This window comes from Schistocerca piceifrons, chromosome 8 (assembly GCF_021461385.2).
Source record: "Schistocerca piceifrons isolate TAMUIC-IGC-003096 chromosome 8, iqSchPice1.1, whole genome shotgun sequence".
NCBI classification, from domain to species: domain Eukaryota; kingdom Metazoa; phylum Arthropoda; class Insecta; order Orthoptera; family Acrididae; genus Schistocerca; species Schistocerca piceifrons.
Window position 1 is genome coordinate 218,586,909 of NC_060145.1, and position 18,393 is coordinate 218,605,301.

The 18,393-nt window shown below is 39.6% G+C and overlaps 1 protein-coding gene across 1 annotated transcript in view; it reads left to right on the forward strand.

The window, feature by feature from the left end:
- The first annotated feature begins 10,062 nt into the window (after positions 1 to 10,062).
- LOC124711865 (DNA-directed RNA polymerases I, II, and III subunit RPABC2) overlaps positions 10,063 to 18,393 on the forward strand; it is a 61,713-nt gene continuing 53,382 nt past the window's right edge. The window contains exon 1 of the mRNA XM_047242102.1: positions 10,063 to 10,197. Within this exon, the coding sequence (XP_047098058.1) occupies positions 10,169 to 10,197 (29 nt within the window). The 5' untranslated portion in view covers positions 10,063 to 10,168. The remainder of the gene's footprint in view (positions 10,198 to 18,393) is intronic.

Here is an 18,393-nt window from a genome sequence, read left to right on the forward strand (position 1 = left end):
CACCTTCTGCCCAATATTAGGACAGTCTTAGTGGCTCATATGGATTTACAGCTCAATGTTTTGGCTGATGAGACAGAAGCCATTGCCAATACCTTACAGTATAATGTTTGCCAACTGTAGAGCATGGCAGTAAGGTAGCTGGTCCCAGATGAAATATCCACATACCAGCTGTTGCTTCACTGACTACAGTACCAGACAGACAAATTTTTGGTACTGCAGCAAAGGCAACAGCCACTTTATCAAGCGGAATGTTCCTGAATATTTCTCATCACACTAATTTTCTGCAGACTGCAAAGGAAGCCAACAAAGGCAATTGGCCACCCAGCTGCTCCAAGTCGTGCATTTCTTACAATGTACAAGAAGCAATAGCCAATCAACTGTCAGCCAGTGCAAAGGCACTACACACCGCAATAATGGCTTTAAAATGCACCAAGGCAAGTTTGGAACATTTTAGGAACAGGTCATTATCTTTTACTGAGCAAGATTATGAGAAGAGATGAGATTTTCACGGCTGGTTGTGGTATCAACAATGGTTTGGCACCATAGCTCGAAATGGGTTGCACCATGCAGTAACCAAAATGTATCTGATGGCCTCTAAAGGGTGCACGTGGCTGTCCAAGATTAAGTTGCCCCCCTCCCCTGTCCCCCTACCAGCCGGTAATCAAGGAAACATATATGCTTCCATTATGACCCATGAAGAGCATGGAGATGCACTACGTAAGAGGATTTCTACAGTACTTTTGTCACATATATCCCTTCACTGTTCAACAGAGAAGATTTTCATGAACATACCAGCTGTTGCTTCACTGACTACAGTACCAAATAGACAAATTTTTGGTACTGCAACAATGGCAACAGTAACTTTATCAAGCAGAATGTTCCTTAACATGTCTCATCACACTAATGTTCTGTTGACTGCAAAGGAAGTCGACACAGGCAATTGTCAACAATTCAGAGAAGTTATAACCATTCCAGAACTTACAATGTCAATTTCACACCAGTTATGGTTTCAGAGGTTACGTTAGAGGATCAAATATCTATAACAAGAAAGATTAAATGCCACTGCATCTCATTTATGGTGGATCACAGCTTTGAAAAATTAAGGTTAGCTGACATGGAGAAGGCAATGAGTGATTCTTCACTGACATAGAGAGTACAGAACAGTTTCAAGACATCTGTTTGTGACTGAAAAACTGTATGGAATTGCGATTCTGGTTGACACAGGATCTGACTGTAGTATGCTACCATGGAATTGCTTTGAAGGAGACAGCGTTGCTAGCCTCCAACACCCCCCCTCCCCCTCCCCACCACCACCACCATTTAGCATTTAGACATATGACAAAAAAGTATTGAATTGAACCTTGGTTTGAACCAGTTGTTGATTTGATGGAATCTCATCATGGTGGATTTCACTGAGTCTCTTATAGGAGCTGATTTCCTACACCATTTTCGGTTGGCTGCAGACCTCTGTCAGAAGCTGACTCACTGCAAATTGAATTGACTCACTTTCAAGCACATCATTCAAGAATTTCTTGAGATCACATTGGAGATGACAAGCTGCATCGTTTTTGGACCTCATCAGGCTCACCAGCTGCTGCTAGTCAAGAAGACCAACACCAGAAAAATGTTTGATGGCAAAGGCAGACACTGAGAGGTAAATACAAGGAGGTGTAGTAGCACTCTCCGATAGCCAGAGAGCTTCACTGATACACATGGTATTAAAGAAGAACACTACATGGTGCCTATGTGGTGACAATATTGTTCTTTTTGCTTGTACAGTGACAGATAAATATCAAATTCCTCAAACAGCAGACTTTAATAATGCTATTCCCCAGGCACAGACTTTTAGTATCATTGATTGTAAAAAGGCATATTTATAAATGCCTGTGGCTCAAGTTCTCTGTGGTTTGGATTTCTTCTTCTGCTCTGTGGGCAATATTTTGGTGTTCTCAAGAGTCCCAGAACCAACACAAAAAACATCTCCAACTACTGTGTCAATGTCATTGGCACTCTGGCAATACCATAAACCCAGAGAAGTGTTTATTAAGCAAATACAGTGTGAATGTTTTGGGTTTCAGCATGTCTGCTTTGGGCACTGCACCAACTTCGGAAACAAACATTCAAAGAACAGAGAAGATTTGTGGGAATGATCAATTACTACCACAGACATTTCGCAAAGTCAGCTGAAATCTGGGCTCCACTGATGGACCTATTGAAAGGGAACTATACATTAGGTCGAAGAAAAGAAAAATGGGCACCACAACTACCAAAAATTTTCAAGAAGGTATATTTGGCTCATGCCACTGAGCTCACCCGTTCCAAGGTGTGATGCACATATGGTGTTAATGGTGGAAGCTAGCCCATTAGTGTGCTGCTACAACAGTTAGTCAATGGCAAGTGGCAGCCCTTGGCATTTTGTTTGTAGTTACAATGACATAGTAGAAATGGATTGTCATTGGCTGGGAACTTTATGCTATCTGCACTGCCATTCAACATTTCAAAGGCTCCATAGAAGGGAAACATTTTACAGTGTTTACTGACCGTGTGCCCCTGATGGATTTTTTTTTTATCAAGGTAATAGAACACAGTTGCCCCAGCAATGTCGGTGAGCAGAGTATATATAACAATTCACAACTGACATATGGCATATCAGTGGCAGCAACAATGTGGTTGGGGATTAACCTTTGTGCTGCTGCATGAGCATAACTCTTGGCAACAACTTGCAGTGGAACAAGAAACTGATAGCAATTCCAAATGGCTGCACTAAGATGGTGCACACAGCCTCAATCTGTCACCAGCCTTTGTGCATGAGCTCAGAACTTCTTTTTAGCATGACAAATCATCACATAGCGTACAGCAGTGTCCATATCAAAGAAATACTGGTATATTGTCTTTGATGCTTTTCACAACGTGGCACATCCTAGCATGCAGGCTACCATGATGGTTATTGTGAAGAAAGTTGTGTGGCCAGGAATGAAAAGAGATTGCTGCTGTTGAGTGCAATCTTGCTAACCCAATACTGATTGACATGTGTCAGCACTTTTGGGAACCGTTCATATGTGGATGGCTCACTTCATGCATTTTGTTGGCATACCAGTTCATTGCCTGCAAATAACTACATACTGACAGTGGCTGACAGATTCAAACACTGGCTGGCAGCCTTCCAAATATCAAACATGGCAAAAGAAACAGTTACACAGTCCTTAGTGACAGGCTGAACTGCAATATTTGGTGTGACACAAGGACTGAGGAAGGCAGTTTGAATCTCTGCTTTTTCATGAGCATTTACATCTGTGTGGCTGTGCACAATTAAGAACCATCAGCTATGCCCCCCCCAAAAATGGGATGATAGAAAGGTTTCAAGAACCCTTAATGCAGTCTTTGTCGAGAACTAGACAAACACACTACTGTTGGTTCTCTTGGGTCTACGAACTGTGGTTAAGGATGAACAAGGGTGTTCAGCAGTCCAAGTGGTTTACAGCAAAAAATTACGGCTGCCAACAGAATTCATTTCTGCAAAACTGATGCAGTTCCCAACATATGAGAAGACAGCGACCTTCAATTAGAGCTACAACACAGAATGGCTCAGCTTCTATATCTACATCTACATCTATACACTGCAAACCACTGTGAAGTGCGTGATAAAGGTGAAGTGCATGACAAAGGATATGTCCCATTGTTCCAGTTATTAGGGTTTCTTCCCGTTCCATTCATGCATGTAGTGTGGGAAGTACAACTGTTTGAATGCCTCTGTGTATGCAGTAATTATTCTAATTTTATCCTCACAATCCCCATGTGAGTGATACATAGGGGGCTAATGCCAATCTTTGAACCACTTTGAAATCTTATCAATATCTGACTGAGTACTTACGCAGCTTCTTTCAGACAGTAGTTCATTATAGAAAGCTGCATCATCTGCAAAATGTCTGAGGTTACTTTTCTTCCTGTTCCAGTCATGTATGTAGCATGGGAAGAATGATTGTTTGAATGCCTCTGTGCATGCAGTAATTAAGCTAATCTTATCCTCACGATTCCTGTGTGACTGATATGTAAGGGGGTTGTAGTATATTCCTAGAGTAATCATTTAAAGCTGCTTCTTGTAACTTTGTTAACAGACATTCTCAGGATAGTTTACATCTGTCTTCAAGAGTCTGCCATTAAAGTTCCTTCAGCATCTCTGTGACACTCTTCCATGGATTAAACAATCCCGTGACCATTCGTGCTGCCCTTCTCTGTATATGTTCAATATCCCCTGTTAGTCCTATCTGGTACAGGTTGCACACACTTGAGCAGTATTCTAGGATGGGTGGCACAAGTGATTTGTAAGCAATCTCTTTTGTAGATTGACTTCACTTCCCTAGTACTCTACCAATAAACCAAAGTATGCCACCTCCTTTACCCATGACTGAACCTATCTGATCATTCCACTTCATATCCCTACAAAGTGTTACATCCAGGTACTTGTATGAGTTGGCCGATTTCAATAGTGACTCATTGATATTATAGTCATAGGATACTACAGTTTTTCATTTTGTGAAGTCCACAATTTTACATTTATGAACATTTAGAGCAAGTTGCCATGTTGAAATTTTATCAACATCTGACAATATTTATGCAGCTTCTCTCAGATAGTACTTCATTATACAGGGTGTACATAAAGTCCAGGAACAGTTTCAATTATTTATTGCACAAGAACTAAACACTGTACAGATGTCATACATATTGCATTTTGAAGAAAAACTCTGAAAGTTTTTTTTTTTACAAACATTCAATATGCGAACCATGAGTGACCTGGCAAACGTCAATATGGTAATCAAATTCTTGTCATACCTGTCCCAGCATGGCATCATTGACTGTGGCAGTCACTTCCCATATTCTCTCCTGGAGCTCTGCAACATCACTTGGTAGAGGTGGTACATACACCAGATTTTTAATGTTTCCCCACAGAAAAAAGTCACACAGAGTGAGATCTGGTGATCGGGGAGGCCATTTCATGAAACGGTTGTCCCCTTTAGTAAGCACGGCCGATCTATCGATGCAGCAGTTCCGTGTTCAGGTACCCACAAACTTTACGATGAAATTGGGGTGGAGCACCATCCTATAGAAAAATGAATGGAGAGTCCAATTGCATTTGATAGATCAGCCATTGTTGCAACAAGTCCAATGCTCTCGGTGAAGAAGAATGGCCCGTACAGTTTTCGACGTGACAAGGCACAAAAAACATTTACCTTTGGGGAATCACACTCAAATTCAATGTATTCATGTGGATGCTTTGTACCCTAGATTCGACAATTATGCCTGTTCACTTTCCCATTAATGTGAAAAGTGGCTTCGTTGCTAAAAATTAAGTGATCAACAATGCCATCCACAACCTCATTCAATTGTTGCAACTGTGAACAAAACTCAAAACACTTGTCTTTGTCATCATCATTGAGCTTCTGCACTAGCTCCAACTTGAATGGTTTCATAGACAGCTTCTGACATAGGACTTTCCATGCTGTCATTGGAGACATTTTGAGTTCACAGGATGCATGACACACTGATTTCTTTGGACTCCTTATGAATGTCTCTCATACGCGCTACACATTCACTTCAATCACACTGCAACGTCTGCTTCTCTTTGCCGGGCACAGGCAACCCGTCATAACGAATTTGTTGTGCCAGTGGTAAATGGCTTTTCTTGTTGGTGGCTTCTTACCATACTTGGTTCTAAACATCCGTTGAACAGATATAGCACACTTGTCTTTGTCAAACTCCAACACACAGAAAGCTCGCTCCACAACTGAACTTGCCATGTTTGTGGCCAGCACTGACTATTGGCAAATTACAGAACTACGCTGTGACGCTATACATGAAACAATGTTTGCTTGTTGTGCATTAAATAATTGAAAGTGTTCCCAGGCTTTATGTACACCCCGTAGATAACTGCATCATCTGCAAAAAGCCTGACTTTACTGTTAATATTGTCTGAAAGATTATCAATAAACAACACAGACAGCAAGGGTCCCAACATACACCTGATGATGACTCTCCATCCAAGATAACATGCTCCGTCCTCCCTCCCAAGAAGTCCTCAATCCAGTCACAAATTTCACTTTATACTCCATATGATCATACTTTTGGCAGTAAGCATAGGTGCGGTACTGAGACAAATGCTTTTTGGAAATCAAAAAACACTGCATTTACCTGGTTGCCTTGATCCAAAGCTTTCAGTATGTCATGTGAGAAAAGTGCAGTTTGGGCTTTGCATGATCGATGCTTTTGAAAACCATCTGACAATGACTCTCCATCCAAGATAACATGCTGTGTCCTCCCTACCAAAAGTCAATGCAGTCACAAAATTCACTTGATACCCCACATGATTGTAATTTTGACAATAAGTGTAGGTGTGTTACTGAGTCAAATGCTTTTCGAAAATCGGAAAACACTGCATCTACTTCACTGCCTTGATCCAAAGTTTTCAGTATGTCATATGAGAAAAGTGCGAGCTGGTTTTCAGGCTATTGGAATCCATGCTGGTTGGCACTGGGGGGAAGGGGGGGGGATAATTTTGTTTAAGATACCTCATCATGTTTAAGCTCAGAAAATGTTCTAATGTTCTACAACAAGGCGACTTGAAGGATAATGGACAGTAGTTTTGTGGCTCACTTATACTACCCCTCTTGTAGAGGGTGTGACATGCTGCTTTTTTCCAAGAACTGGATATGGTTTTTAGTTAGAGGGATTTATGATAGATTATAGTTAGAAGAGGGACTAACTCAGCCACAAATTCATCATAAAATCTGACAGGTATTCCATTCAGGCCTGGAGCTTTGTTCAGTTTTAACGGTTTCAGCTATCTCTCAACACCACTGACACTAATACTTATTGCATTCATCTTTTCAGAGGTACAAAGATTAAATTGGGGCAATTCTCTTGCGTTTTTCTTTATAAAGGAATGTTTCAAAATGAAGTTAAGCATTTCAGCTTTTGCTGTGCTACCCTCAATTTCAGTTCCTGTCTCATTCATTCAGGACTGAACACTAACTTTGGTGCCACTAACAGCCCTTACATGCAACCAGATCTTTGGGTTTTGTGAAATATCATTTGATAATATGCTGCTACGGTAGTCATTGAATGCTCTCTTGACAGCCATTTATGATTTCATTCATCTTCTCTTTTTCTGTAGCCCTACTCTTTGTTTTGAACTTATTATGCAGTGATCTCTGTTTCCTTAGAAGTTTCTGTACAGTGACTCTGCACTACTGTTTTACTAGGTACATATCTATCCAGTCTATGGTCAACTATTCATTTAAACTTGAGCTACAGTTTGTCCACATTCTCCTGCCCTGTGCTTAAAGTTTCAAGTTCGTCCTTGAGAAATGACACTAATGATTTTTTATCTCGTTTACTGGACGTAAATGTCTTTGTGCTTGTTTCAGTTGTGCTTTGGTAATCTTTGTTGCCACAACCACATCATGATCACTTATACCAGTCGACATAAAAGTTTTCTGGCTATGATATCGCGTCATATTGTATAAAACAACTGTTGGAGAAAACCAACGTTTCGACCTTCTAGGACGTCTACAGGTGCGTTCTAACTATGCAGTGTCTCATATTTTGTAATTACTGTTCACTGCGCATGGCATTAAGCCATAATTTTAAAAAGATAGTTCATTTCATTGGTCACTTACGGAAGAAAGAGAGGAAACATGCACAGTGAACAGTAGTAACAAAATATAAGGGGCATTACATAGCTAGAACGCACCACTAGACCCAGAAGGAGGCCACTGCAACAGTGGTCGAAACGTTGGTTTTTTTCAACAGTAGTTTTATCCAATATGACGTGGTACCATACCCAGAAAACTTTTATGTTGGCTGACTCTCCCTCGGAAGCCTAAGCAGTTATATCACTGATACCAGTTTCGATGTGGACGTCCTCAAATTTTCAATTTTCCAAGCCAAAACATTTTTGGCTTCGGCCAAAATTGCCATAACTAGATAGAGAGAAGCCTAGTTTGGTCCATAAGTATGTGTGCACCTTGTCACATCTGGGCCTATGTTGACATTATAAGGCCTGCAAAATGACTGCCATATTCAGTTCCGTATAAGGTACTTGATTAGTGCAATAACAAGTTCACCATTGGTTGGCCTGGAAAACAGGAAACAGTCTTGATGGAAATATTGAAACAGGCGCCACAGCATCAGACCACCCCCCTAGCATTTGTGAGTTCACATATGCAGGCTACACCTAAGTTAACAGCGAAACAGAAAGACTCTGCGACCTCTTTGCAAACGTTCCGCCATGTGGCATTACCATCACCACCTGCGCTTCCAGCTGTAGCCATCAGTGGTGGCACAACGGTAAGTTAGCGGCTATCTGCGAGACAAGGACAAGTTAACTTAATCCATGTGATTGTTATTTTGTTTCTCTCTCTTCATTTACTATTTTTCACGTTCTCTGTATGTGTTGTAAGCTGTTCGTTGTAAAAGGTGTTTTTATAAGGAAAATAAAACTGTGTTTTCTGGATCAGTGTGGATTTATGTTAGGATTACCTCTCACATACTTTACAACCGTGAAATTCTGTAACTACGTATATACGTTTTGATGCCGTTTTATTACACTGAAAGTGGTCATCATATCTTTTATTACACTGAAAGTGGTCATCGTACCCTGTCAGCCTTATGTCTTCGATTATGCGAACTTATCAAGCACTCGAGCGTAAGATATGAGACAGCAAAAGGCTACAACCAGATGAAAAAAAAAAAAAAGGTTCTCAATAACATACTCCCGCCCTATGATCTTGTCAGGCGCTTCATCAGTTATCTCCTGCACAATTTCATAATTATTTGCTAAACATTTTGTATACAATTTGCTAGTGTTGCACTTTTTACTCTTTTAGAAAATCGTATATTTACTTTCAAAACAGTGAAATACCGGTACATTAAATATTTGTTTTGAGCGATTTCCTTCCTCTCCTTGACGATATGGCTTGCACTGTATACATTTGCGCCGTTGACTGGATGATAGCCCTGTAAACACGTCTTTCTGCTGCCATGCTCCCCTCACCTTTTAAATGTTGAGTCTAACTTCATGCGAAAATGGATTGTAATCTTTTTCCATCACAAATGACTGAAATTAAGTGCATACAAAAGTAGATGGATTCGAAATTTGCACAGGATTTATTTTTGTTTCTTTTACACCACATTTTGTCACCGTTGTTCTCCGCAAATGTAAAGCCGCTTCACAGAAACACTTGGTGTGAGGACAGGTGATACTCTTGCTTGTCATTCATCCATCAAAAATGGACTTTTTGCTCGGTGGTTACGAGAGGAGACGGCTACGTGGCAGCACATGGTTTCATTCTCGATTCTCTCTTATTAATGACAGCAGTAAAAACGCTGCTTCACTGCGTGGATAATCCACCAGCTGTTTAAAAAAGTTTTCTCGAGTCCGTGAACCAGAGGATTTTTTATATGTATCTTTTATGCCCAAATGTTTAGGCTTATACTTGTACTTCACGGAAATGCAAAATTGTCTATTCGACGGAAAAAATGAAATTATCGTATGGCAGTATTGCCCACAAGGATGTGCAATTAGACGGATAATTACCCTCTCCTCAACGGCTATTAATGACAAGGGAAGTGAAAATTCAATGAAATCGGATACATCTTGGAAGAAAATATTTCCGCGGATAACAAAGGATTAATATTGCATATAATATTTTGAAAAAATGGATTTCAAATGTAGGATAAGAATGACCTTAAAACATTTCGCTGCGTTTAACATGTCTTGTGACATGAGATTATGTACAATATATTTTGTGTAAGACTATATTCGTTTTCAACTAAGTTTTCTAAAACAAAAAATGAATTATCGCTGTACTCGAACAATTCATTCATTCATTCACTAAACAAGTGGACGAAATATGCGGCAATACTTACAGCATCAGTCGTTGCCGTAATAATTTTTTCCTCCATCATAATGATGCTGCTTTTCCGTTAACTTTCTGTTTCGCTGGTAATTATTTTCCTTAAATATATACGTTGTCGAGACTGCTATTATTTACCGACTTAAGTTATCTATGCCCAAAGAATACATTTAGTCGTAACTTCGCGTTGTTTCTATTTTCTCAACTTTGTTGATTGTTCACGCTTGTTGGTGTATAACTACTAACTAGTTGCTAGCATGGCTGATGAGGAGTATGAGGGAGATGAGTAAGTCAAAACAAAATTATTTCTGAATGAATCTGCGTGAAAGATTGTTAAGTTTTGCTCGCAGGTCGAGTGAGAGAGAAACCTAATGGATTAAAAACATTTCGTGAAATCATGTAGTCAATGGTATTCATGAATCAATTAGGAGTTGATTCAGCATCGAACAGTCATTATGAATTGTGATTAGCTCATTGATTTTATACAAATAACGCGAATGTTTTCTTAATCATCGATACGATGGTTCGTTTTTTAAACATTTTATGTAGCCACACACTGCCTCTGAAACAGTGCTTGAGTGTTTTCATTTATGCACACATCGTGTGATAAATACGTGTTCCTTACAACTTCGCATGCATGTTGCTTGACCTATAATTCGCACTATAAATCCTATGGCATGTAGTTTCAGACACAGAATTATTATACTTTTTGAGGGCTAATAATGGAAGTTTAAGTAGATCAATTTGTCTGCATTAATTTTCTTCTTCAGTCTTGCGTGTGAAGAGAGCAACTGACGAGATTAGAAGCCGAGCTGCTGTGAAGTCCTGTTACTAAACGAACTATATTGTGTAGAAACTTTTAGGTACAATGAAGTAAACAAATGTAACAGTAATTGGAGTTAAATCAGTCACACCTGGAAGCGCACATGTTGTCTCCAGGATCATTGTTGTCTCTCAGATCATTGACAAGATTAGTCGGTCTCTCTGTTTGCACACTGATATGATGTAAATCAGAGTGCTGCATCTATGGACGAGCAGGGAGGCCCAATGAACTATAAGAGATATATGTATTATTCATTTTGATGTTCTTCAACTACTCTGGTTACTGTGTTAAATTTTGCACTTAATCTTACATCTGACTTTTGTAGTTAAATTCCTCAAGACATTGATAGTACGCAAAGACATGCATTTGTTTCCATCTCAAAGTGGGGGCCATGGGCCAATTTCATTCTGGTATTCAAACACTATCACCATGCTAAGTGACAGACCATTCTTAAGAGATATTTGCAAACCTTAGGATGTCAGCGTTTATATGAGAATATTTATCGATCTTTGGGTCATTTTGTACAGTGATAAAAGATAAGTTGGGTCTTCAGTTGTGTACAGTGCACAGAATGCTTATAATTGCATGGCAACAATTTCATATGTCTTAATTATATACAAAAATGGGCAGTAATTCTGATGCCCATGCTGGTGTTGTGGAGTATTATAATGTTGTGCTGACTTGATAGGATTAGATTCAAGTTTTCATTTTAATCAGTCCATGTCTAAGGGTGCATTTGCTGGCAGATCTAAATACGCTGTCATAACACTCATCTATTAAATAAGATTAACAAAGTATCTCTTAACTACCTTCCTCTTTCCCTGAATGCAGTATTTTCACAAGTTTTTGAAAATGTCGCCTGTGGTGGAATTCTATCAAACTTATTTTAACTGGCCATAGCTTTTTAACTATATTAAAATTTGGCTTCTTAAAAGGTTTCACCACACAGAATCCAATAAAAAGTATCTTAAACGAATTACAAGCAGAACCAAACAAGAGAAATTATCTTGTTGGTAAATTTTGTGACTTTGTGAATGCCTTTGTTGGCTCCTGAAATAGTGCTTTGTAACATAAAATGCTGGTAGTGTCTCGTTGATAGACTGAAACAGGCAACTAACTTCAGAATGGGGAAACATAACCTGGGGCATCCCAAAAGAAAGCTGAAATACTAAATTCAGTTTTCCGAAATGGTTTCACAACGGATGATCTTAATATTATCCCATGTTTCAAACATCACACGAACACTGAAGCGCCAGGTATTGAGATAAGGGAGTGTGGAATAGAAAAGCAGTTCTACACTTTCTTAGTTGTGGAAAGGCATATGGAGCAGGTGAGATACTTGGTAGGTTCTACAGAGATTACTGACCAAGGGACCGCAGTAGATTACCGAGCAAGGGGCCGCATTTGTTTTATCACACTGGACTTGGTTCAAGTCTGCGTCCGGCCATCCAGATTTATGTTTTTGATAATTTCCCTAAATGGCTCTGGACAAATGCTGGAATGGTTCATTTGAAAAGGTGTGGCAGAGTCCCTTTTAATTCTGAAGGTATTGATGTTTTGTGTCTCTCTGAACACCACGTAACCACAGGGATGGAGAAGTTAAATTTAAGGGATTACAGATTAGCATCTTATTCATGTAGAGTGTTACTGAAAAAGAAGGCATTGCAACTTATATAAAAACTGGACACAAAGTCAAAAATATTGAAACAAATAGTTTTTGTGTAGATCAGATCCTTGAAGCATGTGCTTGTGAGTTGCTACTGCAATATACTTCTATAGAAATTGCAACAATCTACAGATCCCCTCAAGGTAACTTTCAGCTATTCATGAAAAATCTTGAGGCAATATTGAGCTACCTGTCAGAGAAAAAGAAGCACTTGCCTGCGAAAGGCAAAGGTCCTGAGTTAGAGTCTCAGTCCGGCACACAGTTTTAATCTGCCAGGAAGTTTCATATCAGCGCACACTCCGCTGTAGAGTGAAAATCTCATTCTAGAAACATCCCCCAGGCTGTGGCTAAGCCATGTCTCCGCAATATCCTTTCTTTCAGGAGTGCTAGTTCTGCAAGGTTCGCAGGAGAGCTTCTGTAAAGTTTGGAATGTAGGGGACGAGGTACTGGCAGAAGTAAAGCTGTGGGACGTGGCGTGAGTCATGCTTGGGTAGCTCCGTTGGTAGAGCATTTGCCCGCAAAAGGCAAAGGTCCCGAGTTCGAGTCTCGGTCCGGCACACAGTTTTAATCTGCCAGGAAGTTTCATATCAGCGCACACTCCGCTGTAGAGTGCAAATCTCATTCTAGAAGCACTTAGTGGTTTGTGGTGATTTTAATGTACATTTCTTATAAAAGATACGGATAAGAAAAATGAGCTAGAATCTTTGTTTGGTTGTTTCAATCTAGTATCTGTTGTAAATTTTCCAACTTGTGTGCAGCAGGATAGTAGGTCACTTATCGATAATATTTTCATAGACAGTGCTCAGACAGAAATAATTAATGTGTACACAGTTGTTAATGGGCTATCTGATCATGATGCACAGTTAATGGAAATAACACATATAGCACCTTACAGGATTCAGGCAGGTTCATACAAGGCAGGGAGGCTATTAATGCGAACAGGATACAGAGCTTTAAGTGCAGCCTAGAAGAGGCAGAATGGGATGAAGTATACACAGAAAATGATGCTGATGCCAAATTCAATTTATTCCAGTGTAAATTTGTCTCAGTATTTGAGAGCTTCTTTCCTGAAATGATATCCAAAAAAGCCATTACAAAGTCAATTTAAGCCATGGGTTATTAAGGGAATTAAGATATCATGTAAGAGGAAGAGGGAAATATATGGACAGGCCAGAATAAGTCGGTATCTGACGTTACTTGCTTACTACAAAAGATGCTGTAATATTTTAAGGAAAGTCATTAAGAAGTCGAGAAGCTTGCATGTTCTGACAGAAATTAATAATGCGGATAATAAGATTAAAGCTATATGGACTGTTGTCAAACGGGAGACGGGTCAGCCTGACAGTGCGCTGCATACCATAGCAATAAAGCTAAATGATAATGTTGTGAGTCACAATTCACAAGTTGCAAGTATTTTTAACAATAACTTTCTGAATGTAGCAGCAAAAATAGGGTTAAAGGGTTTAGTTGAAAAAGCAAAAAAATATGTTAAAAATGTCATTCCCCAGGACTTTAGGCCTTTAGAAATAGCACCAACATCCCCCACTGAAATTAAGGGAATTATAAATATACTTGAAAACAGAGCTCATGTGGTGTTGATGGGGTCTCTAATGGAATTTTGAAATGTTGTTCTAGTTTAATAAGTGGAGTCCTTAGCGATATATGTAATGCTTCGCTGGCCCAGAGAATTTTTCCAGACAGATAGAAATAAGGCAATTGTCAAGCCTCTTCATAAGAAAGGGGACAAGAGTGACTTAAATAATTATAGACCAATCTCATTGCCGACTTCATTTTCTAAAATATTTGGAAAAGTTATGTATTCAAGAGTAGTCTCACATTTAAGTGAAAATAATTTACTCAGCATATCACAGCTTGGATTCCAGAAGGGTTACTCTACTGAGAATGCTATCAACACATTTACCCATCAAATATTATAAGCTCAAAATAACAAATTATCGCCAGTTGGTATTTTTTTGTAATCTCTCCCAGGCATTTGATTGTGTGGATCATGTCACACTCTTAGAAAAACTCAGGTTTTATGGAATTGAAGGCTATACACACAGCTGGTTTGAATCATACTTAATGAACAGAAATCAAAAAGTTGTGCTGAGTAGCACAAATAATGTTGTGAGGGTGGTAAATTCTAGTGAATGGGGAGTTATCACAAAGGGAGTCCCACAGGTCCTCTACTGATCCTTATTCATGTGAATGACCTCCCACTTAAAGTTCAGCAAGCGGAACTAGTACATTCTGCTGATGACACGAGTGTTATAATAAATTCCATTCCAGAAAAAGCAGCTGAAGATATTGTTAAGGATGTCTTTCAGAGAATTATTAAGTGGTTCGCAGAAAATGGACTCTCCCTTAATTTTGAAAAAAACTTGCTATATCCAGTTCTCTAGACCGAATAGTCATACCGACAATTGATGTAGCATATGAACAGGGCTCAGTTAACAGGGTAGATTTCACCAAATTTTTGGGTGTTCACATTGATGACAACTTGAACTGGAAGAAGCATATTACTGAGCTTCTCAAACAACTAAGTTCACCTTCTTTAGCTCTTCATATAATTGCTAGTCTTGGTAATAAACAGATCAGCCTTCTAACGTACTTTGCATATTTCCACTCAATAATGTCTTACGGAATGGTTTTCTAGGGTAACTCACCACTTAGACATAAAGTATTGATTGCACAAAAGAAGGCACTGGCAATAATTAGTTGTGTTCACCCAAGGACATTATGTTGGCACCTTTTCAAGGAGTTAGCTATTTTAACTGCACCATCAGAGAACATATATTCACTAATGAAATTCGTTACAAATAATCCATCTCAATTCGCGAAGAATAGTGATGTTCATACATACAACACTAGAGGGAAAAATGACCTTTCCTATCTGTTATTGAAGTTGTCAGTTGCTCAAAAAGGAGTACATTATTCAGCAACAAAAATCTTTGATCATTTGCCCAACAACGTAAAGTGTCTGACAGGTAGCAGATCAAATTTTAAATTTAGCTTAAAATCATTTCTTTTGGACAACTCTTTCTACTCCATGGGCAAGTTTCTGTTTCAGAAATGGTAAAAAAAATTGTACCTCTAAATGTAGTTGCATGTGTAGAACAAAAAATTTCAGTAATATTGATATTAGCACTATTGAAATGAAAGGATTGTATGGCATTTATTGGCCGGCATGTCCCTTTCGGGGTTCGGCCGCCGTATTGCAAGTATTTTTAGTTGACGCCACTTCAGCGACTTCCGTGTCGATGATGATGATGATGATGATGGCGGTGACGGCCACACAACACCCAGTCTCCTGCCGGGACTTGAACCTGCGCCCCCCTTGCGTGGTAGGCAGTAACGCTACCGCTGTGCTACGGAGGCGGGCCTTAGCACTATTCATGTGTGTATACATAACTTGCAATCTGACTTGTTCCACATCATATCGATAAAATAATTGGGAAAATGATCTACGGAACATGACATAACTAAAATGAAAACTGACCTCACTTTGTTAAGTAGGACACCACTAACACTACATTCGAACATTAAAGGTTTGTTCTTCCTATCCATTCGCATTAACTTCAATTTTTCCACATTTAGAGCTAGCTGCCATTCCCCACACCAACTAGAAATTCTGTGGAAGTCATTTTGTATCTACCTATGATCACTTAACTTCGATACCTTTCCATACACTGCAGCATCATCAGCAAACAACTGCAGGTTGCTGCCCACCCTGTCTACTGAATCATTTATGTGTATAGAGAACAACAGCGGTCCTATCACACTTCCCTGGGACACTCCTAATTATGACAGAGTCTCTGATGAACGTTCACCATCATGGACAACATACTGGGTTCTATTACTTAAGAAGTCTTAAAGCCACTCGCATAACTGTTGTCTTGTTTCGCATGCGCATACCATCGTTAACAGCCTACAGTGGGGCACCATGTAAAATGCTTTCTGGAAATCTATAAATATGGAATCTGCCTGTTGCCCTTCATCCGTAGTTCGCAGTCTAACATATGAGTAAAAGGCAACCTGTGTTTCACATGAGCAGTGCTTTCCAAAATCATGCTGATTCGTGGACATAATCTTGTCAGTCTCAAGAAAGTGTATTTTATTAAAACTGAGAATATATTCAAGGATTCTGCAGCAAACCAAAGTTAGGGATATGGAGCTGTAATTTTGGGGGTCCATTCTTTTACCTGTCTTATATGCCGAAGTCGCTTGTGCTTTTTTCCAGTTGCTTGGGTTTTTTGTGGTGGGTAAGAGATTCACAATAAATGCAAGTTAGCTAAGAGGCCAGTGTTGTAGAGTACTCTTCGTAAAACTTAATTTGGATTCAATCTGGACCTGGTATTTTATGTGTTTTCAAATCTTTCAGTTGTTTCTCTACACCAGGGATGCTTATTACTATATTGTCTACACAGGAGTCTGTGTGTTTGTCAAATTGTGGTGTGTTTGTACGATTCTCCTGTGTGAATGATTTCTTGAACTTGAAGTTTAAAACTTCATTTTGTATTTTGCTATCCTCCACTTCCACACCATACTGGTCAACAAGGGGCTGAATTGAAGTCTTAGGCCCACTTAAGTGATTTTACATGGGCCAGATTTTTCTCGGGTTCGCTGCCAAATCTTTTGCTAAGGTGTGATGGTGGTAATTGTATGCTTCTCACAGATGCACAAATCTACCTTTGCTTGTCATCATTTGCGCGTTCTCTTTTGAACCAAGTGTGCAACAGCCGCTGCTTCCTTAGCATATTCTGAATTTTGGTATTAAATCATAGTGGGACTAACATTTATCCACTTACTAGGTGCATAACTCTCCAGATTCTGCTTAAACTTTCCCCATAATTGGTCTATGTCCCTCTTACTGGAACGAAGTTATGTCAGTTCTGAGATGCTAACAACTGCTTATCCACCTATCTTGCAGAGACACTCTTCTAGCTATCTTGACTGATTTATTAACTTTTGTAGCCATAGTTACTGTAATGATGTCATAATTGCTGATCTCTTTTTGACATTTACAATAAGGTCTGGCCTGTTTGTAGCTACAAGATGTAACATATTTTCATTGATGTGGGTTGCTAAGCGAGCTGCTCAGAAAATGTGTTCAAAAGTATTTCGCATGACTGTCTGTCTGTACCTCCCACCATCCCCCAATGAATCCATAGACATCTCAGTCTACACATAGTAGCTTAAAGTCACCTCCAGCTTGTATTGCATGATCTGGGTATTTCTGCACTACTGACTATACACTTTCTTTGAATGAATCTAGAACTGTCACAGCAGAGCCGTGCTTCCAGTAAAAATATCCAACAATTATCTTGATTTCATCTTCCCATGTTATACATGACCAGATAACTTCACTGTCACACTCGGCTGTGACTTTGATAGAGACAATATTTTTGTTATCTCCAACGAACGTCCTGCGCTCCAGTGACCTGTAATATGTCTTTATGATATACTTTTCAAGATTCACTAAATATCTCGGAGCTTTTCACTTTGGGTCCCAAGAATAATTTGAGCGCGAGAACTTTCCTGGATGGCAGTAAATTCGGGAACTTTATTACGAATACTTCGACAGTTTACTGATAAAATTTTGACAGTCGGAGTGTCTTTACTCTGAATGCCACCTGACTTCCCGTACTACATATCGACTGGCGAATGTTCATCAGAGCACCTCAAAACTACTGTCCTGCCCCAAAAAATCCTCATGTGCACTCCACAAGTACCCTTCTGCCCGAGTGGCTGCTTCGTTTGTGTAGTGCACCCCTAATATATCAAGGGGAGTCCTACAAATCCCCACATGATAACACAAGTCTAGAAATCTGCAGCCAAGACCGTCACAGAGACCCACCATTCGGCTTTTTGCCAAAGGACCCTGATCAACTCTGCGAACAATGTTGCAAATTGCGAGCTCTGCTTGCACTCCAGACATGAGACCAGCAGTCTTCACTATCTCCAGCAGCCACCTTTATGAACTGAGGATGTCC